This window comes from Triplophysa dalaica, chromosome 9 (assembly GCF_015846415.1).
Source record: "Triplophysa dalaica isolate WHDGS20190420 chromosome 9, ASM1584641v1, whole genome shotgun sequence".
NCBI classification, from domain to species: domain Eukaryota; kingdom Metazoa; phylum Chordata; class Actinopteri; order Cypriniformes; family Nemacheilidae; genus Triplophysa; species Triplophysa dalaica.
The window spans coordinates 21,419,861-21,446,868 of NC_079550.1; the positions used below are offsets into that span (position 1 = coordinate 21,419,861).

At 37.4% G+C, this 27,008-nt stretch overlaps 3 protein-coding genes across 4 annotated transcripts in view; all 3 read left to right on the plus strand.

Annotated features, from left to right (window-relative positions):
• The first annotated feature begins 253 nt into the window (after positions 1-253).
• On the plus strand, positions 254-2,640 carry LOC130428618 (uncharacterized). Its single transcript, XM_056756794.1, has 3 exons — positions 254-397; positions 549-637; positions 1,931-2,640. The coding sequence occupies exons 1-3, from the start codon at positions 395-397 to the stop codon at positions 2,496-2,498; spliced, it is 660 nt and encodes a 219-aa protein (XP_056612772.1). The 5' UTR covers positions 254-394; the 3' UTR covers positions 2,499-2,640.
• A 5,898-nt stretch (positions 2,641-8,538) lies between these two features.
• On the plus strand, positions 8,539-14,678 carry LOC130428218 (uncharacterized). The gene is made up of 6 exons (XM_056756070.1): positions 8,539-8,585; positions 8,709-8,769; positions 11,900-12,069; positions 13,457-13,535; positions 13,876-13,994; positions 14,097-14,678. Exons 1-6 carry the CDS (start codon positions 8,539-8,541, stop codon positions 14,578-14,580), a joined length of 960 nt encoding a protein of 319 aa, XP_056612048.1. The 3' UTR covers positions 14,581-14,678.
• Positions 14,679-15,929: 1,251 nt separating this feature from the next.
• The window catches only part of epha4l (eph receptor A4, like), a 28,357-nt gene continuing 17,278 nt past the window's right edge, over positions 15,930-27,008 (plus strand). For both annotated transcript variants that reach the window (XM_056756763.1, XM_056756764.1), the window contains exons 1-3: positions 15,930-16,053; positions 17,642-17,709; positions 20,424-21,087. In XM_056756763.1, the coding sequence (XP_056612741.1) occupies positions 15,957-16,053; positions 17,642-17,709; positions 20,424-21,087 (829 nt within the window). In that variant the 5' untranslated portion in view covers positions 15,930-15,956. The remainder of the gene's footprint in view (positions 16,054-17,641; positions 17,710-20,423; positions 21,088-27,008) is intronic.

Below are 27,008 nucleotides of genomic sequence, written 5' to 3' on the forward strand. Positions count from 1 at the left end.
GCAGTGGCATGGTAAAGGAAAAAACTGCATAAAATCACTCAAAATATCAAGTTATCAAGATCACATTGTTGGTCACCATAAGAGAATCTGAAAATGCTATAAACATGCCTTATGCTGCAAAAGTATTCTAGATTCATATATTCTAGATTTTTGGCAATCATTCGGGGTCTCTAGATTAAAAAAAATGGGTGTTTGTTTAAATGTATTAAACAAAAGCTAGACTTAGATCTGAGTCCAACCTTACAAGGTGTCATTCAGTCACATGACTCATGTGGGGTGCTGGTTCAGGATAAATACAGTAGGCAGTCCCTTTCACAGTTACAGTTTCTCTGAGAAGTTTGATCTCAACATATCTCATTTCTAAGCGCTGTTGACTTGGTAAAGAGCAACTATTATGGTAAGTAACTAAATAAAGGCTGAAACTGGTAGTTTAAACTGCTGTACTAGTAGCATGTGTATCAACTCTGCAAACTCAGATTTTATTTTATATACAATTGTAAGTATAATTGTTATTTTCTTACTTGCATATCTTTTTTTGTCTATTGTAGGCATATCATGTGAAGACATTCTTCCTGATCTGCCTGCTTCCTCAGGCCTTTTGCAGTCTGGCTTCCATTATACGATTCTTGGACCAAAAGTAGGTTAATATGATGAAGAAACTAATTGTTATTTCAACGAAATACACAAAATGATGAGATTCCTGCGATAGACATTTAGTTTGTCATACCGTATGCGAAAGAGGGGGGGGGGGCGCGACAATCAATCACAAAACACAGCCAATCAGAAGAGTCTTGTTTTTTGTCAACACACCATCTCACGCTGCAGCTGAAGAGTCTGTGTGATCATAATGTGTGCCATGAATGACTGTATTATAAATAAATGAGTTACACCGCTTGTGCTTTAAAAGGGGGATGAGATTGAAATAAACTCTGGGTTTGCCAAAGAAAACCTGCTCCCGACCAGGTTAGGTTCACAAAGTAAGTTACTATGGTTACTGACTCTAAGTTGAAGTTACCTCTCCTTTAGAAACGGGCTTGAGTTACCCTGCTTTCTCGGGTTTGACATACCTCACTTTCTGAAACTGAAAACCCAGAGTTTCCCTCATGTCAGAGTTTATATACTCAGAGTTTTCACTAAAGCCCCTTCTGAAACGGGCCCCTGGGGTGCTTCTCGATTCTTAATTTTGAATCCTCCCTTCCTTTCCTCGCATTTTAGCTCCACCCCTTTAGGAGGCGAGGGAATTAAAACAATTGAAATGGCATATCCTCGCTCTTTGTAGCATCATTTTAAAGCTATGTCATTTAATGATGACTGTACATATTGCACAGTGAAAATATAAAAATGAAGTTAAATACACACTTTAGGCAGATTTCATAACATAAAGTAAGTTAAAAACATGCTTAAAAGTGGTCAGAAATGTATATAAGGTACAACAAATCTATGCATAAATATTAAATATTTTAATAAATTAAATATATGAATATTAACTGTACTGTATGAAATAAGTGTATATTAACAATAATATAATGCTTAATTATCACATTCATGTGTTTGTATATGATCTAAAGATGTGAAGATGTTCAGGGGAGGAGAATTTATAGGTGTCAGGTTTAGTTGATAAAACACTTCCGCAAAGGAAGCACCTGTGTATCCTCATGCATGCCTCTTCTCGGTGCAGTTAGAGAATTCATATATCCTCAAAGATATCTGAGCTTGTTCGGTTTCTGGGTCATAAGATTGAGGACGGAGGAGCGAGAATATCCAGAAGCACCCAGATTCTAAATAAGATCACGTGTCGTCGCGTTTGGTTAGAACATGGTGTTAGGCATCATATGCAGTCATATCTGACCTTTAAGGCCATTATTGTTTTTAACACTGAAAGAGATGCCAATTGTTTGAGTCTAACAATGTATTTTTATGTTTTCTTTAGTTACCAAGTAGGCCAGTATGCAGCAGCCATCAATGTCCCAGCTGGTCAGTGCGATCAGAATTTCCAACCATTAAATGATAATTTCCTGACAAGTGACCCAAGTGCAAATGTAAGGAATGTAATTATGCGTGATAAAGATCCAGTCTACAAAGGCACAGAGCTCATCGCCGCAGGAGTTCAACAACAACCACATCCAGCTCATTCAGAGTATCTGCTTCTTTACCCTGTAAATAATTCACCTTTGACATATTTATTAAATAAGCAAAAGAATGCATGCGTGGTGTTCTACACCCTTAACTCTCCCTGTGTGAACTCCTGTCTTAATGGAAGAAGATACAACATTATACAAGGTATTGAGAAATTAAAAAACTATCAGGGAATTAAATACTTTGTTTTCAAAAATATATGGAAACATGACCAAGGTGAACAAAACAAAGAGAAGCTGAAAGAAAACTTGAAGAAGATTGCTGATCGTGTGCCACTTTACCGCTGCAGAAACAATGCATGCACCCTTTGTGGACAGCCAGATTCAAATGAAGGAATAAATGAAGTATGTTTGTCGGTTTGAAAACCAAACATTAATTAAATGTCTAGGTCGCTTGATTCATTTGGTGAGCCAACCTGACGCTTTATACAGTGTGTATGAAAAGTATAAAGTTAAATAAACAAACAAAACACTTTCAATACAAATCTTCTCATTTAATAATGCATTCTATGTATTTTTTCGAAATAATTTCATCTCTCCTTTACTTTTAAAGGCGTCATGAACTATGAAATCAATTTTAACATGAGCTTTTGTTATATAAAAGCTCATCGTATTCGGTGTTAGAACTGAAGATGTCCTCGCTACTGAAATTACGACTTTTATTGACATTCCTTTGTGTGTAACCTACGTGTCTAACCTAGTTTACAAAATGCTCCAACTAAGCACATAGCTTGTCAAACAGAAAGGTACATCACAGGGCACTCTGTGTCTTTTGGAACTGTTATCCAATCATAGCAGCGGCCATTTATTTCCAAGTCTTCAATAAGGCACGACTATAAAAACCTGGCGTTTCTTAATTCGGACTCAAAACCAGGTTAGAAATTAGTCTATTACTTATTGATTTTTAATATTTTCAAATGTAAAGACTATGCAAATGTCATAAGTAGATCTCAGACAACAGTATAAAGTAATTGGAATAGTTGCATTTCATGCAACTCAACAGAACTATATAAATGTTACTGCATTAAAAAATGTTCATGAAATGCTTTAAAATGAAATAATTCACATTTTGACACAAAGGGGATACTCCACCCAAAAATGTAATTCTATCAATAAAAATTCTATCATGAATTACTCACCCTCATGTAGTTCCAAACCTCATAAATGTCTTTGTTTAGTTGACTGATAGCAACTGAGTTTTCGGGTGTAGTCAAATGTGAACCAGAACAGTTTGATTTCCTAATTTCTTCAAAAAAAATAAAATGTTTGTTTAACTGAACAAAATAAATACAATTATTTTATAATACAATAATACAAACCATGGTTTTCAATAGTGCCCCAGAAATCTCAGTTCCTAACATTCATCCAAATATTTTTCTTTGTGTTGAACAGAACAAAGAAATTTAAACAGGTTTGGAATTACTTCAGGTTGAGAATTATTTTCATTTTTGGGTGGACTATCTCTTTAAAACATACAAGACACTCTATGTGGTTCACACTTCTGTAATGAGTCCATGGCAACTAAGAACTTGCAGCAGACGTCGTGTAAACCAAATGAGGGCAGTTTGTGATTCATCTTTTTGTCAAGTTTGTGTCCAATCATTTCACTTTCTGTGAATGGAAAAATGTCTCTCTGCGTCTTCTCCATACATGACCAAACAGCAGCTTTAAGTTACCTGTAAGAAAACGAATGAATGATTACAAAACAGCTTTTACAAGCACCTGTCCTTGTTACTGCCTGGGCATATGAACATAAATATTCATCTGTAATTATTATTTTATGTCTGACAACAGAAATATTAAATATGTAAACAACTTTAGCTTTATTGGGTGTTCAGTTGCAATGAAACACCGTAAGTTAAAAGAGTAAACACATGTATGTCATGGATAGCAGATGGAAAACAAGGAGCTGATCCACTTGCAGTAAATGGTGTTTAATATAAAAGTCCAAACAGAACACATAAAGGTGAAGAGACAAACAGGTGATGAGACACAGGTGAAACCAATACATGATAAGGAGACAAAGCATGATGGGAACTGGAGTCCTTAAAACACACAGACAGAACAGACAATAGCATGGCGCCCTCATGTGGCGAAACCGAGGCTCCAGCAACAGGGCATGATAATGTATGTCGCCATGACATTTATCTCGTATTCAGATAGGCTGTTTGTCTGTTTGTCAGATAGCTTAAAGTCAAGACTGAAAAAAGTCAAAATAGGTTCTTATGTGTTAGATGATGTGATGATCAACTTCCAAGCAAGCACCATGAAGAAGATGGGAGCATATGTAGAAATAAACTATTCATATTTTCCTTATGCCGTGACTTATTCATCATAGCTTCAGCACAGCCTCTGTACCTTCTTGCTAGTTAACAATATTGAACATTTCATTTAAATGAAGTAAACTAAATGTGCTTAAAATAAGTTGTTTTCACACTGATTGCTGAAGGATATCAATTTGGGCTTATTTATTGTAAATTGTACCCTGTAACTACATGGAAAAAGGGGGTTAAAAAAGTTTTACTTCATTTTACGGCCCGCAGAAGTGATCCTTAACCTGTAACTTTCACAAACTGCTCCGAGACTCAGGGGTTGAAGATCTAAATGCAGTTTTATTGTAAAGGGAACAGGTACAAAGCAGGCAACAAGTTCAGGGCAGGCAGCAAACAACCAAAGATGGGGTTAAAATTCAGAAGTTTTACATAAATAATATTGCATATAAGAATTTATAGTCCGTTTAGTATTTGACCTGTGGTTCTCTCTGCTTTATCTCAAATGTGTGCTTTCACTGTGCGTGTGTGTTTGCGTGCGTGCGTCTATGTCGATGTGTGTAAGTATGTATGCATATTGTGTGTGTGGAGCATTTGTATGTTTGTCTTTCGTGTTTTCACCTTTTTCTTGTTTCTACAGGTGTATGACTTTAGTTGTTTTACTTGTATTCAATGTGTCTCATGTACAGCTGCTTTGTAACAACGAAAATTGTAATAAGCGCTATATAAATAAAGTTGTGTTGAGTTGAGTTGAGTTAAGTTAAGTTGAGTCACAACAAGGGTTGAGGCAGGCAGCAGAGGTTCCAAAAGGAAAAAACAAATCCAATAATCAAAACACAAGTAATCCAATAAAACAACGCTCAGAAATACAGTGGGTCACAAACAAGACTTTACAATGACAGAACAAAGTTTATAAAGACAGATGTTATTAAAACACGTGAGAATGACCACTGTTCAATGAGTCCAATGTTTTTGTTTGACTTGCCCTTAAAAAGATGACCAATCTAAATTAGCTGCACTTTGCTTTCATGATATAATTATACAGTATGTATGCACTGAGATCATTTTTACTTAATCATCTCATAATTTGATTTGATTTGCTGATTTGATGCAGCTTAGATCAACCTTATGCAATATACTCTCATCACGTTAGTAGCATATATATTAAAATTATAAACGATCAAATCAGCAACTCCTCAGGAATTTGTTTTTAGTTATATCCATTTTGTGTATTCTGTATCTGTAATAATTAAAGTACCCATAGTAGTTTATTTATGGATGATTTGTTAAAAGAAAAATGTACAATAGTAGGTCATGCATACTACATCATTTTAAAATAGTTACCCTTTAGTTTTAAAAGATTTTACCCCTTTATTCCCCAAACTGCATATTGTTTCCCTTTTGCCTAGATATATGCATTTAAGGTACATAGGTACATTATTATTACAGTTAGTTACGCTGTAATTTCTGTTTAATTCTGCTGTACATTGCAGGTCATTGTAATGAGTTATAATCCAGGCAGAGAAGTGGATCCAAGTACAGCATGCATTTAATGTGTGTCATAATATAAAGCGTTACTGCAATTTTACTGTGTGTCTGAGGGGACTTCTGGTGATCTTTTGCTTCCTAAATGGACACAAAGTTTTGGTAACAAATCAGACATTCATACTCTTGCACACATTATAAACTTTTTTTTAGCAGAAGCAAGTTTAATAATTTAGCAATGAAAACACAGAGTGAATAGTGTAAAATCATCAGTCAGTCATTAACAGATACATTTCACATACAAATCTAAATTATTTTGTTATTAAAACAAACCGTCACATTGCTCCAAGCCTGATATTCCTTCTGTGAAACAAGGAAACGCTGTAAAGAATGTTGACTCTGGAAAAACTGGACTAGGACTTAAAAACGGCCCAGGACTTCTTGGCTAAGAGCGTCCTTCTGTCTGTTCTGTTCGTCTGTGATTGCATTCTGGTCCGAATATGCTTGTGTTTTGTGTCCAGTTTGTTCACCTTCCGGTCCACATTTAGACGCAGCCAACCCTTGGAAAAGGCCTTAAACGCCTCTCGATGAGGGTATTTGTGAGAGTAAAAATGTTTATTTTCTCGTATTATAACTATTCTGTTTAATTTCATTTAATGTTTTTCAGTGGAGTGTGATGGACACCCCTGCGAATATGTGACACCCATCAAAATACCTGTCATGGAATAGAAGCTGCTGATTGATTCATGAATTTAAATCGGAAGTTGTTATAGCATCAAGTTTCTAATGTGATGCGAGCTTGAGTCACGTGACCTTTCAGAACTAAGGCTATATGCTTGATTTATTATGCATCAAATTATTACTTAAAGAGTTAATACTGGGTTAACCAAACCCTGTGTGTATATATGCATGTAGGCTATGTATCTATGCATGCATATGTTTGTATACTGTTACAAACTGCTCCGAGACACGAATGGGTTGAGGATCTATACGCAGCTTTAATAAACATAATCCACAAAACAGGCAAAAATCAGGGCCGGCTGACACACAGGTGAAATTACAGACAATGGTCAGGGCAGACAGCTGAGATTCACAGAAAATAAAGAACAATCCAGAGTCAAAGCACAGAAATCCAACAAGGGGAAAAAGCAAAGAAATGCAGCAGTAACACAAACAAGATTTAGCAATGAGTGAGTGAGATAACTGAGTGGGTATAAATAGACAGACTAACACATGATAACAAGAAACAGGTGAAAACAATAATGGCTGATGAGTCCGGGCAATGGATTATGGGAACTGTAGTGAAAACAGAAAGTCTGTGTAATGTCTGTAGTGCCCTCTGGTGGAGTTTGAGGGCACTCCTTCTGATGATAGCAACATATTGTCTGAATATACATCACTATACATATGTTATTCTGTACCTGAATAAATGTGTTTAACAACAGTTATTAAATATCAAAGGTAAGTATTATCACAATAAAAATCACAAACCTACATATTTTAACACGTGTATTTCGTAGATGGTCAAAATGAGGAAAACATCCTGTTAAATGACAAAAATATTTACTGTACGATTGTGACACAGACCCATTCCTCTCAGCCTCTCAGGGATACAATAAATATAAACACTTCAGTATCAACATTAGATATAGATCTTTGAAGAGAGTAGGATGGAAATTAGATATATCAATTAATTAATTTATTTTGTTGTTACTTTTTTAAACATTTTTATTATTATATCGATAGGATAGAGAGACAGGAAATGAGGGGAACAGGAGCTTGAAAGGATCACAAGGAAACAAACTCAGGTCACATAAAGTGCCGTTGCACAACATGTCGGGGCACCACGGGCTGACCACAGCCGCCTTATTACAGTTTTTTTTTGGATGATCATTTCTATTTACCTTTATTTTTCTATGCAGAAGAGAAGTGGTTTGTACTGGTGGATGATGGAAAATTACCGAACATATGTTTGCTTTCTTCCATTTATGGACTTTTGCTTTAGGTGTGACATCTCAGAGGAGGGTATAAATACAGTGTGCCTTTACTTCCTCTTGTCCTCTCTCTGCAGAAACTTCTGTGTGTCAGATGACCTTCTTGCAAGAATAAAAGATCAAAGACAATTCGTTAGGTTAGTTTGCATTTCACCGTCACCCATAATAGGTCAAATATAATTGAAATATAAAAATCATTTCTGAACATACAGTTTCATGATGAAAGATACGATAGTACGTCACATTCCAGAATATTTAATATTTATTCTTTCTTTATAACTGTTAACTGTAAGAAGTGATGTCTTATAAAATAAATAACACCACAATAAAAATGATCAATAATATAACTCAGTAAAAACATATAATGAAAAGTCTTTGCGATGAAAAAAGTGTATCAACAAGCGTGTGTATGTGGCCTTGTTTTTATTTCTTGGTAGGGATTTTTAGGTTTAGGGGTTGTGTTAGGTGTTGGGGATAAAATATACAGTTTGTACAGTATAAAAATCATAACGCCTATGGACTGTCCCAAAAGAGTTAATAGACCAGACATGTGTGTGTCTGTGTTATATTTTGTGTCTCTGCAGATGTTCACTATGACTCTAAGTGGTTTTCTGCTGATCTTTCTGCTTTCTCATTGGACACAAAGTGTGGAGAATGAAGCTGAAAACTCTCGCCAAGATTATAAACCTCTTTGAGCTGAAGTAGGTATGCAATGAGAAAAAAAAAGATTTGCCAATAGTTTATTAACGGTAATGTGTTATTGAATCATTAGTCATCTTGATGTATAATTTTCAATTGATATGAGGGTGATTAATGTTTTTCAGCTATAAGAGAGTTAATGATGGACACCCCCGTCAGTACACGACAGACATCAACGTACCAAAGGTTCAATGTCAAGCCGGCTTTAATCATTCACAGAACAACTTTCTGACTCAGGAAGATGCAAAAAATGTAAAAAATGTCATTGCCGATGAGTCCACTGGACTTTATCAGGGTAGACAGTTTATAGCAGCAGGGAATAGAAAAAGGAAACATCCAAAAAAATACTAAAAATTCATTCTGAGTCTCTTTTACTGAACCCTCCTGAAAACTCACTGTAGTAGAGTAGGCGGGCGAGACCGTTTACTTAATTGTTTGCCGGTTCCCGACTCTTTCCTTCCTTTTATGGAGATGTATTGTACTCACCCATGACAAATCTTTTAAACAGAAATAAACAAGACTGCAGTATTTACACCTATCTACACCTTAAACTCTCAGTGTGTTGATACGTGTCTCAAGAGCAATGCCCATATAGCATCCTCAAAGCTCTTGATACCTGGAGCAAACACAGTGGAATTTAAGCTTTTGCCTTTAAGGAGTTCAGGAAGTTTGAATTGAAAAAAGATCTTCAGAGGAAATTTAAGCTTGTTGCATTACGTGTGCCTCGCTTTCGTTGTGTGAATGAGACAAACTGTTATGCTTGTAAAGGAGACGGAAACACCCCTATTGATCAGAACAACACAATGAATTGGCCTTTGAAAGAGGATTTTAAAGAACACCAGAAAAAAGAGTGAAAGTAGTTTGCTCAAGAAAATGTATTCTACAGAGTAGATACACGTAAACCATAACAGTTTCACAACCTCGATATGATCAGAACTGCTATACTGCATGAACAAATAAAAAAAAAAATTGGGTTCTGTTCCCTGCATCTGTCTGTCACAAATATCTTATACAGTCACCAAAATATAAGATTGAAGGCAACTAATATTTACACAATTTTCTTGTAAAGTCATCTTATTTAGGTTAAGAGTGTCGCATGGTAAACGTAGGCCTACACTTCATTACTAACGTGCTCTTCACCCTACTTGACTACTTTGGCCAAATATTGCACATGCTGCATGCAAGAAGACAAGTTAAAGACAAAATGCAAAGACTGCAGATATAGCAGGTCGAGAAGTTCAGGATCCTGACAGCTTTTATGAAGCGTTAAAACAACTTATTTTCTTGAAACACATAAGTTTGCTCATTCTTCATACACTTTGAGTGTCTCCTTCCCAACTCTAAGAAACGTGTAAAGATCAGTTCTTAGAAAGCTAAGTAGCTTTTCTCCACACAAGAGGTCATCTCACATCTTTAATGTCTTCTGCTATGATGAATGTTTCACACTTAAATGAATATCACAAGGTGCCGTAAAAACAATGTGAAAGTGCAGAGAGAGTAGAACAGTGTCAAAATGGATTCCGGGACAACTTTCTAACCAATGAGACTGCAGCAGTTGTGAGAATGGACATTACTAATGAACAAGACCTTGTTTATGAAGGTACAGAGCTCATAGCAGCAGGAGTTCAAAAAATGGATGGATACTCCTAACACACTGAATATCCTCTGCTTAACCCCACTCCATTACACCCCACTACACCCATGCAAACGGAAAACATCTACACTCTTAACTCTCCATGTGCTGATTTCTGCCTTAATAAATTTACATTTAGGCATTTAGCAGACGCTTTTTTTCCAAAGCGCCTTACATTGCTTTATCCTATACATTTTACATAGGTAATTGCAATCCCCTGGGATCGAACCCACAACCTTACTCTTACCACTGAGCTACAGGAAAGCTTTAATAAATGTCACATCTTTGACGGCCTTCGAACCTGGAGAGAACATAGCAGCCTTAAAGTGCTTGTCTTCAAACATTTCTGGAGAGATGATGAAATAAGACAATTTTTTTTTAAAAGCACTAAAGGAAATAACTAAATATGTCCCTCTCTATCGCTGTTGGAATGACACTGAGTGTCATGACTGTTATGATCCACATGGTGAAATTGATCTTCATTGTCTCAAGCCATAAACAAACAAATTCCATATACAAAGTAGTTGAGCTGCTTTTGCCCTTGTGCCTTTTCAAATATCTTAAAACACAAGTGTTATCTGTAATAAATCAAGTGGATTCATTTTTATTCAGCTTTTTCTGAGAAATATGTTATTAAATGTTATTAACAGTCAAGTTTGTAGCAACATTTGCAGGGGGGGGTATTACAAGTGTAGGGTTAAATTTGTGATTTAAAACACTGGCAAGTGTGACACTTTTCTCAGATGTAACAATTAATGGAGCCGTGTGTGCCGCCTCAGACTCGACACTCACAGGAGTTGTCAGACACCAGAGGTGTAATGGAAAGCATTGACTCTTACACTGTTAATTTATCTGATCATTTATATGTTTGCAGGGGTTTTGTTGTTTGAAAATATAACTCAATCAGCAGTTTGTTTCAGAGGTTTCAGACCTATTGCGGTCTCGCTTGAATAACCTTGATAAAATTGTGTATTACTCCTAGTAAATTGTTAAATAATAAATTAAAAGTTTGCAAACGTATAGTACCAGAAGCATTGGAATGTGTTCTTTATATTAGTAATCTGCTTGCGTGCATAAGTGCATTAGTGTAGAGAGCAAAAATTAAAACAGACTTTTTAAACTGGAAAAACTTGCCTAAAGTTTATAATGTTTTGTGTTTCAAAACATCTGTCATAAGGATACTTGGAGAAAAAACAACTTTCAGATAAAATTCATAAGATGACTAGGATAGTGCCCCTTTATTGGTGTTATGGAGTTAATATGAAATGTTATAAATGTGAGGAATGGGTACTGTCTTCCTGGTGTGTTTTAAACTGGATTTAATGCGTTAACTTGCTAATCAACACGCTAAAAACTGCAGTATGTTCATTTATAACTTTCACTATATTTCTATAACAAATCTTTTTTAAGCACCAACACTTTGTGTTGCAACTTGTCAACCACTTAAGCTTGCACATTGCGGGTATACACACACAAGCTTGCACACCTTTTTATATATATATTTTGGCACTGTTGGTTACCCAGCATGATGAGTCACATCTCACCTAGTTTGAGCTAATAACATCATAAGAGTTAAAGGGGGGGTTAATTCGGATTTGCCCTTAATATACCATTTGTACTCTTTCTAAATGTCGTCTTGTTTTGTAACATTTAAGAGTAACATAAATAAACCTTTTCTGTTAGTGGCAGTATAACCATCTCTCAGGACCTGAAGTGGACTCCATTGTAAAGAAGGCCCAGCAGAGGTTATACTTCCTCCGTCAATTGAGGACGTTCATCCTAATACAGGAGCTACTGACCCAGTTCTACTCAGCGGTCATTGAATCTGTTCTGTGCACTTCAATAACTGTTTGGTGTGGCTCGGTCACCATATCAGACCCATGAAGACTACAACGGACAGTTCGTAGTGCTGAGAAGATTATTGGTGCACCTCTGCACACACTTCAGGCCTTGATTCCAGATTGAAAAACCGGGCAAGAAAAAATCATCTTTGACTCCACACACCACACACAAACTTTTTGAACTGTTGCCCTCTGACCAGTGCTTCAAAGCACCAAACACCAGGACTTCCAGACAGAGAAGCAGCTTCTTCCCCCAGGAAATCTCCCTCCTAAACAGATCACTGCTCCTTAAGAGCAATATTCCACTACTCCTATACTGTGCACTATAGTGCCTTATTATAGCTACATTTTATTTATAAATCCATATAACCCTACCTCTACTTACAACATTATCCATTTGCACACGTACACATACAATCTGTTAATATATATATTCTACTATATATTACCCTTTCCTATGTCACTTGTATATTATTATTCCAAATTTCTGTTTACAACAGCGTTTTATTTTATATATGCATAATTTAATATTAGAAAATACTGTTTTAGAAACTATTTACAGGTAGCTACTGTCTGTTTGTGGATGGAGAGTCAGGCTTTTGTTCAACAAATTTAAATCAGACAATCAATTGCATTATATATAAACCGGCAAAGAGAAATGCAATGCTAAGGTTTCAGTTTCTGATGTTTCATACATGAGAGATGCAGTAAATATGCTTTTTGATATTAAAACTCATGTTAGTTAAGCAAAATTCAGATTTGAAACTCTTCTTGTGGGGCTAATGTGGTTAAAGGAGCTGGATATTTTTGGCTAACCATCACTTTGGACTTTTGACTCAAACTCTTAAAGTTATTAAGAACCCATTTGAAAAGTTGTGAGTTAAAGCCCTATAGCGTATAGCACCTGTAGCGTATATTTGTTTTTGCTCTTGTGTCTTCACACTACTCACACTCCTCTAACCACTGTCTAAAAACTGCCTGGTCATTCGCACCTGCCAAACTAAGTGACAAACAGATGATAAGCTCCTCTAAATGTTTCCTCATTTTCTTGTCCATTTACATTTAGCAGTTACTGCTGGGATTGAACCAGCTACCTTTGATTTACCAGTTCAGTGGTTTAACCCACCAGACCAACATCCCCACAGAATATTGTACAGAATATTGTCTTTCTTTTTGCCAATCTGTTTTTGAAATGCGAAAATGTTTACAGTTTTTCTGATCTAGATTGCGACATTATTCAGAACTGTATTTTTGCAACACGGCAAAACATTCACAGTAGTATAAAAATAACTATGTGAGAATAGCTATCATAGTAATGCAATTTATTAATAACATCATTTTTTCAAGAATGTTGCGAGTTGTGTCATATAGTCACGTGATTTCTGTGGGTTTGGCTCAGGATAAATAACCCCGTCTCTCATCATCTCAGAGAAAACTCATCTTCTAACATCTTCAAAGAACTTAGCTACACCATAATGGTAAGTAACTTACGATAACAAATTTACTTTACTTTATTTTTACATTCAAAATTTACATTACTATTCTTCAAACTTGTTTAGCGTTTCACATTCAGAGAACTGTGGAAACGTTAATCCTCATGCAATACATGTAATTTAATATAAAAATAAGGCATTTCTTTAACTTAACTTCCTAAAAACTTTTCTGACAGTAATATGCATTTGTTGAGCCAAAGCAATACAAGAAGCATTTAATTAGATAAAAATACATTAAGTATATAAAGAAAATCAGCTCTTATAGCCAGGATATCTTTAACTTCTATGTTTGTTTCTTGTTTTTCTTCATGTGTTTGGTCTATAGATTCTCACTGTGGCACAGAGGAGCCTCATCTTGATCGTCCTGCTTCATCCCTGTATTCTAATTGAGCAACATGTGAACACAAAAACTCTTGCAAATATAGTAAAAGCCATTCAGGCCAAGTAAGCACCCCATACTCACAAAGATATTACTTGAAGCATAAATGTATGAAATACAACAGAATTGCACACAAACTTAATTGCTCTCTGCTTTATGTTTTCTAGGTTGGGTAAATCTGACCAATATACTGTAGCCTTAAGAGTCGAGAAGGAAAAATGTTTAGATGACAACTATTCTGGTCAAGACTTAATAACAGAAGACGTGAAGACTACGATTGTGAAAAAGCTGGTTTACAACAGCAATAACCTCATAGCTGCGAAACCTCTAACGGGTGTAAACACGACAGAGCATTCAGAGTATCGCCTGATAAATTATCTGAAAGAGATCATGAATGTAAAAGATGGATGTGTGATTTATTTCACCTTAAATTCACCCTGTTTAAAAACATGTCTAGCAGAAAATGGGAAATATACAATTAATGGAAGCCTAACAAAGTTGCAAAATTACAAGGGAGTTAAAGCACTTGCTTTTAAAAAGGTCTGGGAGCATGATGATGCGACAAGTGTGAGAAAAAGATTGAGAACAATAGCACAAAGATTGCCATTTTATCAGTGTGAGGAAAACAAAGCTGAATGTGTTCGCCTGTAAGAGTCTTAGACGCGTGACAACTACAATTTCCTTACAGGCTTGACTTCTATTTGCTTAATAAAATGAATGAAAGATGCATAAACTGTAATACTTCTGCTTTGTTGACAACCTTGTTATTGACATCCGGACTGCTTACTGCCTTACCAAATAAAACATTTTATCCAAAAAATGTTTGAGTTTAGTATGTGTTGTGTCACATACACACATTAGCTTGAGATAATTCAATAAAAAGGGATTCTGTTCACTCTGAATCTCTCTTGATAGCATATTGCCCTATTCTGCACAAAGCATAGATGATGTTGAGGGTGACTGATTCTGTGGGTTCACACTTCTGTAACAACAACTAAGAACATGAGCATAAAGGCGACAGAACGTTTAATGCTTCATTATCAGAATGCATGTAATGTTACATATATTTTGTGCATGCGCCTGTCAATCAAAGTTACACCCTCATAATCATTCTGAGGTGGAAGGTACAGATGGTCTCAGGTTCCCCAGAGACCCCCTCGCCCTCCGCCACACATGCCAGACTTACAGTGTGACCCCTCTCAACGCGGGGCAGAATCCACTCTCGGTTTAAATGGAAATTTAGTCAGTTGGAGATGAAAAATCTGCCTGTAGCATATTACCCGGGGGTATAAAGCGGGGAGAGAGACTGTATGGATGGAGAAAGCAGGTGTCAGGTGGAATTCAATCAATAAGAACATTCACCTCACAGCGAGAGGAGCTTCAAATCGAAAAAATGAGATGAATAATAAGAGCCTGACGGACCTTCCTTGAAGGTACTGAGTCCAAACAGATGCCTTCTCTCAATGCGTTTCTCTTGAATAAAACAAAAGACGTGAAAGAATAGGCTACGCCACGCTGCACTTGTGCCTCAGGCCACTGATGGCGCAGTGCGTGCGCGTCCGCGTGAGTGGTCGGTTGTGTCGTTAAATGTTCACTAGATGGCGAAATAAGATCAGTTCAGTTCTACTATACAGATCTTTCTGTTATTAATATTACTGCCAATACTACTAATGACACAGTTTCTCTTCTTATACATTTTGAGTAGCCTAGTAGCCTACATTTATATAATAAATATAAAGACTACTAATGATCAAACATTTCAGTAATGTATTAATTTTACGAAGATCAATCTAATTTAATTAATGATTTAAATCTTGCCATATAATTTATACGGACGACGGTTAATCTATTATTAAAGGTATTGTTTTTATTCACACAAGCCGTTTCTGTAGCGTTTGATTGACTGCAACGTCACTGCACAATGACACGCCCCCTCCAGCACCGTTCGCTGAGCTTGCGTCTCGTGCGCGTCTCTGTCAGTCGCACGGAGCAGCGCGAGGAATAACGGCGAGAAAGTTTGTGGACGAATGGCGCTCATGGCCGCGATTATTTACGCGCTCCCTTCGCTTTTCATGGGCATCTGTGCAGGTCTGTCCTTTCCGAAGAGTTATCCGTTAAACGAAGGTAAGAGGCTTTTAGTAAAGCGAAAAAGTGACGGTACAACGTGAACGTAACTGTTAAGTGTATATATATCATGTCAGTGTAGTTCCGTCAGTGAGGGGATTGATGTCGGTTCTCTGAGGAACACTGACATGTTTTTCTAAGTAAATGTTCCCCAGTTCACTCTTAAATATAAAGTTAGTTTTCAGTCAGAGTTAACTGCAGTTTTACTGATTTACTGGGCATTATTAGTTAACATGACTTAACATGAACACTACATATACAGTATTTATTCTTAATTTTTGGTGTTTTTAAAATTTGCTAAATGTGACTTTGAAATCAAAGACAAAATCTGAAAAAATCATATAACATTATTTTTTTAAGTTACCCAAAAAGCTGACAAGAACAATAAAAAAAGTTCTGTTTTTGTAAGTACATTAACATTAATAAGGGCAGAGAGAGAAAGAAAATATATATATATATAAATTAAAATAACACAAGAGTGTTATGATATATATGAATGTATCTAAACACTCAAATACATATATATATATATATATATATATATATATATATATATATATAAACACACACATATGTATATATATATATATATATATATAAACACACACATATGTATGTATATATATATATTTACATACATATGTACATGTATATGTATATATTCATACATACATATGTATACATATTTATATATTTACACTTCAAACGTTAAACTTATAGCATATAGCATTGTTAGCAAAAGTATTGCTTATTCTTATTAAGTGAGATCTAAATGTAAAGAGTTAGCGAAGTCTAACATCGTTCTTGTGCAATAAACAGAAGCTAAACTGATCTATAGTGAAACATAAATACATTCAACTCTAAATAATGCAACCAACTGAATAAAACGTACATTCTACATACGAACTACTGTTTGAATACAGTTAGAATTCAGATTCAGTATAAACACACGACAGCACCGAGGACACATTCTTTTGACATGGGGATGATATTTAAAATGTTATGGGAGTTTCATTTATCACTTTTATTATCAGTCTGATTTGTATAATGTCATATATGCTTAACATGTCGTCATTTATGTAGTGTAAAATAATTTAGGTGTCTAAACTTTAAATGTATCTTACTTTAAAAGTCTCTCTTTTTGTTTTTTAGACACTGTTGGTTTTTAAGAGTTTTTGAAATTGAAATATATATATTATATAATAGAATATATACACACATATATATATATAATATAATAGAATATAAAATAGATGTTAAAAATGTTGCTCAATTTTCTGAATTAATTTTTTTTGAAATGGGTTTTAAAAATAGACGTAATGCATAATGCCAACACCATTTTATTACATTTTTTAAGAATGTCTTCAAATGTTAAAAAAAATGCTTGACAAAATTTACGACTACTAAAACAGCACGGGTAATTCAAGTTTATATGTGATAAGCCTACAGTATTTTGATCATTACCCATTAATAATTACCCATAATTTTAACAACATTCTTGCACAATGCTCGTAAAGAAAACTGCATTATGGGTAAAACCAGACGCTCATGAGATCTCGTTTACATTCTCTGTCTTTTTCTCCTTCAGTCACGCTGTTGGATTCCAGGTCCGTGCAAGGAGAACTGGCCTGGGTCGCCAGCCCGACAGAAGGAGGGGTGAGTCAAGACCATCTCATACTCCTTTCTTCATGCCTCTCCTTAACATGATCTCATGCATTGTGTTTAATGAAGTCCACGAACTTGCTTGTATTTTTGGGCATCGAACCATCAGTGAACTGATAACATGTAAACCCTGTCACGCATCGCATGGATGAGATGTTCGCAAATTATTTGTGATAATATGAGCTTGCCGTATAAGTTCATTGTTGTAAGTTTCATCTGGGATTCATTTATAAAAAAACAGTTGCAAATAAGTAGCTCTTTCTCAAATAAAGTTTCCTTTAAGAATAAGACTCCATCTATGTGAGTTTTGAAATCGGTCACCTGAGGCTGTGCATCTCTCAAGTTGTGCCTGGATTCAATTATAAAAATAATTTACTATATAAATGCTGGCACACGTAACATATAAAAATAAACATAATACAGCTACAAATGCTGATGATATCACCCTGCTCTCTGCCTCTCTTTAATGTAAATTCGGAAAGCTAGGTTACTGTGACGGGTGTCAAGTTTCCCAAATAGTGGAGGTAGACAAAAATGGCCTTTGTTAGGAAACTTTATCCCTTTTTCTAAAAAGAGGTAGGGGGGAGAGACTTGGCAACACGGGGACAGAGAAAAGGTTTGTTTGAATGTGTGTGTGAGAGAGATTTTAGATGGAGGGGGTCAGTGAGTTCTGTCCGATAATGTATGCTTCCTGAGGTCTCTCGGCTGTTTTCAGCCTCCCATCGCCAATTAGCCGTTTAACATTTCTAGATCAGGTGCGTCTAAATGACCACATCACCGGTTCAATACATTTCCCAGAATTCCCTTTCATTAGAGAACCGTTGCAGCTCGGCTTCTTTTAGCATCGATCCAACTCTCATTGAAATCCAGAGTTCCTCTCCCTCTGTGATCTCCTGCGTGATGGACGGGCCTTTGGCACAGGCGGTGGGCGGGCATTCAGACTTTAATACGGCCAATTAGCTCCTTTCTACTCGTGTCCTGCTATCTGTAGCTCTGGGTTCTTATCTCTGTGTCGCTCCTCTGGGTCTCCGTAGCTGCACCGCTGAAGGGACGAGCCGAGCGGAAACAATCGCGGCCCCTGATGGATGCCAGATTGCTGTCATTCTTGTTATCTCGCAAATGCTCAATTAGTTTGAGTATGAGATTGTTAAGGGCCATCAGGCGGGTGTGTGTGGAGCTGTGGCTGCTGGTATCGCTGGTGTCCAGAATGTCCAGAAACATGTTGATTCATAAAAAAAACATTTATATCCAAGCCAAACATTCAAATTTGCATTGTAGTTGTAAACTAAAATTACTGCATCTGTGGCTCAAGGATTGTGTAAAAATGTCCTTTGTAAATATTGTTGAAATTGTATAAATTGAAAATTTATCATACAGTTGCATCGCACACACACTTGCATTGAGGCGATTGGTGAGTCTTGCACAGACGGACATCTGTTCAAGGAAAACTTGTCTTTGCACATCTTATGTATCGCAATTGTTTTTCCAGTAAGACTCAGGTATCACCAGGTTCAGATTTAACAATAAAAAATGTGCATGTGTTGATATGGTATAACAGTTTCTGTTGATTACAGTAGATGATAAACTCAACGAGTCCAGTCACCGGCTGTAATACTGATGTAGCAGAAGCTGAGAAATGTTTTGGATCTTTTATCAGGCCAGACTGTGAAACATTTATAGCCGTCTAGAGTTGTTATTGTATCTGAGGCCAGCAGAAGACAGATAATGGTGTTTCTCTGAGGTTAATTCAGGCTGTAAGAGAGAAACAGATGTTACGTTTTACGTCTACTCTTACTCTGCTGTGCACCGAAGGATTTTAATTCAGCCTTCTGATGATTACTTAATGGTTCTTGGGTTAGATCACTGGTTCTGTTTTGCTCAGATGAGTCAAGTCCCTGTGCTTTGTGTTGTACACCAGCGTTCAAGGAGTGTTTATGTTTTACGCAAAAAATTAACATTCTGTCATCATTTACTCATTGTCATGTCAATCCCTAACCATATGTTCTTTCTTCAGTGTATTCTTGACGGTTTCAATGTTACTGCGCATGCGCACTTTTGAGACCCCAGCTGAACTTCCGTAACACATTCACAAACAATAGAGCGCCTGTAGATTTTTTTCTGATAACAGTCAAAAGAAACCGAGAAGCCTTACTTTGCTAAACTTGTCTTTCCAATATTTTGAATTTAGACTGTGATACCAAGCTCAACCACTAAATGTCAATGTACCACACGGTTTCTTTAAATACAACCATACTACAGGACCCATTCAAAAAATTGTTTATTTAATTAAATGAATATACATAAAAAATCAACAAATGGTTCATTTAATGCAATTATTATTAAGTTAACTAATAATACAAACTAATATTGAAATAGTTATATTATTAGACACTATCCAAAAGCAACCAGAAAGTTAACCGTCAGGCTAGCACGCGTCCGATGAAATGGTCTATATTTTACGTTATTCGATGGCATGTGAGGAATGTAATTTTTTTATTTAATGTATGTATTTGCATTATAACCATATGGGATAGTATTTCTTAAAATAATATATGTTTTAGTGTTTAAGCAAGTCATACAGATTTTGAACAGCGTAGGTCAATGAAAACATTTTCAGATTTAAATAAACAGTAAATTTGAAGCGCTATTCTGTTTTGATGCACGTGTTCGATTTCTAACGTTGTTTTTTCGTTTATCTCCTCATGCAGTGGGAGGAGGTGAGCATCATGGACGAGAAGAACATCCCCATCAGAACGTACCAGGTGTGTAACGTGATGGAAGCCAGTCAGAACAATTGGCTCCGGACTCACTGGATACAGCGCGGCCCGGCCCAGCGCGTCTACATCGAGATTAAATTCACCTTGCGTGACTGCAACAGTTTGCCCGGGGTCATCGGCACATGCAAGGAGACCTTTAACCTCTACTACCTTGAGTCCGACTCCGACAACGATCGGTTCTTGCATGAGAGCCGCTTTGCTAAGATCGACACGGTGGCGGCGGACGAGAGCTTCACGCAGGTGGATATCGGCGATCGGATCATGAAGCTCAACACTGAGGTTCGGGATGTCGGCGTTCTGAGCCGCGCAGGCTTCTATCTGGCCTTTCAGGATGTTGGGGCCTGCATCGCGCTGGTTTCCGTCCGCGTGTTTTATAAGAAGTGTCCGTTAGCCGTGAGGAACCTGGCACAGTTTCCGGACACGGTGACGGGTGCGGACACGTCGTCCTTGGTGGAGGTACGAGGCTCCTGCGTGAATCATTCGGAAGAGCAGGAGGTTCCTAAAATGTACTGCGGGCCAGACGGAGAGTGGCTGGTGCCCATCGGGAACTGCCTGTGTAATCCTGGATACGAGGAACGGAATGAGCAGTGCCAGGGTAAGAGGACTGTCACAGTCACACACGATCCGTCCATTTATCTTTGTTCTTTATATCTGTGTTGTTCCCCTCTCAAACAAGATTCTGTCATCAGGTGATAACAAGCAAGGCCGAGTTGTTCTGATTGGTTTATCAGTGTTTGTGAGAGCTCCTCCCATGAGACATGGCCCATGATGGGGACAAGAGATGATGATTTAAACAGGAAGAGGACATGAGTGCTATCCTCATACCAAATTTTCTTATTTTGTTTGTTTGTTCTTATTGAGAGAATTGTTCTCTGGGCTTTATAATGGACAACTTTCTGCTACACAAGGTTGTGTGTGTACTGTATGTGAATGTCAGCGTGTGAGTCTAAGATGGTATGAGTTGAGACATGTTATCAAGAATCTAAAAATGGACGAGGGCCGTGAGAATGATGAATGGATCTGTGAAGGAGAAAAAAGTAATTATGCCGGAAAGCGACATTTCTTTCCGCAGGAGATCAAGACAAATAAGAGGGCGTGACAGTAATAAATATACATGTTACGCAGACGTGTTGACAGAGCGGGGAGAAAGTAGAACTTCAGTTGAGTCTGATGGATTTTGGGCATGTGCTGCTATTTGTAGATGTCTGAGCCGAAGACGGACCGCAAACACTTCGCATGGTCTCCATAGTGATGATGAAGGAAACCAGCGCCACCCTTGACCTTACGACCTCAGAGGTCAATCACAGATCATAGGTTACTTTTTCACTCAAGTGCAGTCATCTTGAGCTGTCTAAAGTTTCCGTGAGTACGTGTGCGACAAGCTTATGTCTTTAATTTTAATGGACTTTTCAGGAAAACGTGTTATACTGTTATAAGATTATTAGTTGAGCCTTCATGAATATTGATGAAAGTTGAATTCGGAATTAATTATTCTGAAAATTGAAAGCTATGAATAGAAAGGATTGATGGATTTTTTTCTACCCTACGAGTTTGCATGAAAACATTTTACTACAATCAACACAGAGAAACTAATGTTATTTTAAGCTTTTGTAATACATTATTGCATCATTGGTGATACGTTTTTTTTATGGACTTGTATGGCACTTTTTTGGTTGATGTGGCGTTTGTTGCCCCGCTTGTTTTTTTATTAAAAATAATCCAAGACGACTGTCCAAAGTAAACGCGCATGCATGAGCAATCCTTAACTGGCTTAACACTCTGGCAACCGTCCCGTTGTGAGCTTTATTCATGTGAGCTTCCCTCACATCGTATATTTTTCAGTTCAGTCATATTTGTTCAACCGTGTAACAAACATTGCTGTGACTTTTTGAAAGCAGTTGCGCTGCATGTGAAACCATCCCATGGCTCTGGTAAATGCTGTCGATAGACTTCAGCAGAGCCGGCGTTGTGTTGAAAGACGTCTGCAGTTGGGCTTCTGTGAGAGTTTCGGGTGTTTAAGGGGGGATCCAGAGAGGGGTCTGGGGCAGGTCAAGGGTCACTGACTCCTCCATCCATCTCTGACAATCACTTGACAGCTGTAGAGGAGAAATTTATTAAGACATCAAAACTCCTGACAGCCGGGGTTCTACGGGACGCCATGGAGACGAGGGAGCTGTGATCTCACCCGCGTTCTCTTCATTTCTGCTGGTGTCTGTATGAGCGGAATGGGACGGCAGGAGAGAAGGTTCTCTGGGGTGATTTATGCAGCTTGTCACAGTAAAGCACATAAACCACTGTAGTGTCATGTGAGAGTTTCAGACATGACAGGCGACAGCAAAAATAGTCTATTACATACAACAAGATTACAAGATAAAATACAGCCGCAAAAAAAATCAAGAGACCATTCCAAATGTTCATTTAATCATCATTTCTAGATGTATTATGGTCATTCCAGTCTGTTGAATGTTGAATTTTAACAAAATTATACTTCAGTGACATAAAGTCATCCAACAGCAATGTGAAAGACTAACAGCATGACAAGAAACATGAAAACTGTGATAAAAATCAAGGTTATTACATTAAACAAATTTATTAAAACTTTTCCTAGTAGACATATTACTGTTGTATTGCTTAAAAGTGAATATGAATTTTTTATTAAAAAATACAGAGCAACTTTTCAGCTATTATCACCTGTTTTTCCAGTATCTGTAAATAAATATTAAAAATTATAAATATTTTTATTTGGAATTTGGGAGAAATATTGTTAGTTCACAGAATGAATCAGAAATGATAATTTAACCTCAAACTGAAAATAATTTTGAAGTGGTCTCTTAATTTTTCCCCTGCTGTTATTTATTGTAACTAATTTTACTTTTTTCCCTTTTTCAGTTCTGTTTATACTATTTCAAAGATCGGCTCTTTTTATATATTTTTTATCATTCCAGGGATTCTTTAGAGAAACAGTTTTTAGTCGCTGCTACATTTTGTGTAACTAATGTGGCCGAACAGAATTTGTGATGAATTTTAGGATAGGCTAGTAAAGAATCTGTATCACCTCTTCGCCATCAATTACTTTTTTATTTCCTTCCATTATCTATTTTTTATGTTTGAGACGAATAGGGGTCGGTGTAAAACTATCTTAATTTTTTTAAAGACATGGTAATGCTTCGAACACAAACACCAGCCTAAAAGCACAAGTTCAGAGATTACGTTTACGTGAAGAGCTTTGAACAACCCAACCCAGTTCAGTTCACAACAGGCCGAAGAAATTATAGGAAACGGAGAGATAGAAAGAGAGTCTTGTGTGTGTTCGAGTCATTACTGAGGTGTTGAGAGCTGTTTCTGGTCTGGCCGGCGTTCAGTTCCTCGAGTTCTTTATCTCACACTGCCTCTCTCAACGCCGACATTTCCCCCTAAGAGAAGCGTGACAGAAATGCGAGGGTCTGCGCCGCAATAATGTCGCAGTTCATTGACAGTCTCTAATATTAACCAGACTTAATGGACTGTCTGGAAGTCTTACAAGGGAATGACAGGATACGTGTGCCCTCGACTAACCTGAAGTTCCCTCTCTGCTTTCAGCTTATTCAGCGCTCTTAAAGGGAGAGTACAGGTCTGCTTTCCCATGTTACTCAATGTGGGATTTAACAGGCTTCTCCTAATGTGTATTTGCAAGATTGTCATATAAAAACATATATTTGATATAATGTTAAATTCAGCTTATTTTAAAGAACTCTTTAAACTTTAAGTCGTATGTGGTTTGGTGTTTTTGTTTTAAACCATCTATGTTGAAGTTCCCGCTGGAATCTCTGTATTGTTTTCCTCTCCTTTCCTTCTGCCTGTGAATCCGTCTTTTACTTTCCATGGCGAGGTGCAAAAAAAAAAAGACGTTGGGTAAGAGGAAGAGAAGACAACAAAAGAGAGATAGACAGCTTGAATAATGGAGATGATGGGAGAGAAAAGCAGATTTGTCAGCGCACGGGGAAGGTCAACGGCCTCCTCTCGCCGACTGAATGAAAAGGAGTTGATGTCTTGAGAAAGAGGTTCTTAGCGGGGCTTTGATTTCATCATTCACTTCACGTGCCTTTAAAAACCTCTTTGATGTTATGACAGACGCTCTCCCTCTCTCGCTCGCTCCGATCTGTCGCTCTCCCGTAACAATAAGCCGTGATTGCGATGTTTTGAGTTACGGTCTTAAGCTTGTCAAACTAGGAGGTAGGAGGGTGTGTAGGTGGTCTCAGTTTTACTGTGTGGTGAGAGGAAGGATGTAAAATTATTTTGAATTCTCAAACAACCTGGAACGTTAGCTCTGTTCCGAAATCCAGCTAGCTCACCTGCTGTCTGCTTCGTAGGAATACACGAGGAGCTGCCTGAAGAAATGAAATCTTATAAAGGACTGAATTGGGGTTTGGGTTCCCGCCCACTTTCTGAAACACTTTGTTGCATCAGGAGCGTCTCTCTTGTTTTTTTGAAGACTGCATTTTAGGAGATGAGAGCTGTCTGGGTCAGTGGTTCTCAAATCTTTTCATTGTATGCCCCCCTTTGCGTAGAGTGCATCGCTTTGTAGCCCCCTAAATAAAGACTAATTATCCTAAACTTTAAATAATAAACTTCCAAAAAAGCATGTTCAGTTATATAATGCTAAAACATCAATTCCTTTGGTTGGTGGTCTTTTCGATGTAATATAAATTTCATAAAATGCCACAAAACCTGTGGCCCCCTGGATCCATCTTGGGGCCCCCCAGTGGGTCACGGCCCCCAATTTGAGAACAACTGGTATAGGTTATGAAACGGAGGCATTATTTTAATGCAAACGTCGGTGGTTCCAAAACAGCAGCTGACTCACGGGGTCCTCGAACACATTGTGATTCAATATATGTGATTCAATATCGTCGTGTGTGTGTTACCTAGAGATTCAAACTATGTGATTGCTGTTGGTGTTGAAATCTAAACACACCATTAACTTATGACCACAGTCATAAAGGCTGGGGAAAGTTGTGGGTCAAAGGTCAAAATAAGAAAGTTTGTCATGTTAGCGCTGGCATGTTTGTCGTGTTACACAACTCATTGTGTGTGTTAGCAAAAGGTGATTGTGTGTTTGTTTTCCCAACAAATCAATCGAAACAAACCCAATTCCCTGCTGTTCCCGCAGTTCCCATGAAGACGCTCACACACACACACAAACACACACAATGGTAGGTGTTGCAGCACCAGACAGCCTGACGTCCGAGCATTTAGATAAACAAACTAAAAATACACACAAATACAGGTGTGTTTCATTACAGCGGTCAGAACATCTCACAAGGGTCTATTGTTTTCATACAAAGCTAATGATATTTTGTGTGTTTTGCGTGACGGGCTCTGGTGTATGTGCGTGTTTCATACAAGAGTTGTGTTACTTTAGTATTTATAGGCTTTACCAGAACCCCGAGTCCGTGCGCAGTACTACAAGTGTAACAAATCTTTGTGTGTAGATGTGGAACTCATTTGCATACCCTCCTCTACCCAAACTTCCTGTATTAGAAAATAGGACCGGAACGCTTTACATCGAACAATACCTGCTGACCCTGCCAGACACACACTCGCTTCTCTCTCTAATCTCTCTATTCTTTCATTTGCCAGGTAGTTCCTATCAAAATCCTGTTGGTTTATTAATTGCTTATGGATTTAAAGTCCCCCGGTGGCCCACAGGGTCTAGGAGATTCTATTAGCGATAAACTTGCCGTAAATTTGGGGAAGTTCCTCTCTTTGAATGGAGGAAGTTGGTGTACGTGTTCAGGGGAACATGGAGTTGCATTCGTTTCAGGAAGACTTGCATCAAAAACCTGCCAAATCTGCTTTAGTAAATTTTCATGCGTCCACACAATTCTGTCAGAGACAACATTGTGATTTCACAAAGTATTTTTAGCAATAATTCAATGGAGATAATGATGTCGTCATATTCCGTTGGTCAACTTAAGGTTGAATAAATTTAGGGCCTAGTTCATTCAATCAATAAAATATTGTAATTGCTCATCTCGGTGTCATTTTTTACCTGTAATGTTTAGCAAAATTGAGATATCAGCAATGAAAGCATGTCGGTTAAAAACCTAAACATTTATTTTGCATTTCGTTTGCCCTAAAAAGTTATAACTTGGGAATTAGGATTAAACACTTACTGAAGGAGATTTTCGTTTGTAATTTCTTCCTTCAGAACTCAAGAAACCTGGTAAGGACATCAGGATCTAGTGTTGGGGACCAGCAAACAAACCCATCATGTGTTCAGCAGGGTATCTTATGCCTTCCTCGGCTCAATGAGATGGGTTTTTGTGGGTTTTGTTAGAGTAATATTATTACTAGCGTTTGTAAAAGATGTTTGGACATAGGGAGATGGACGACTTCCTCTGTAATGACAATAGAGTTTGTTAAGGTGAAGCAGAATGTCAGTGGATCAGTGAGTGTTGTGGCCCTCAGGGTTGGGTCAAGGTCAACATGTGGGGTGAGCGAGTCATCAATCAATATGATCTGCCCGTCCTCCAC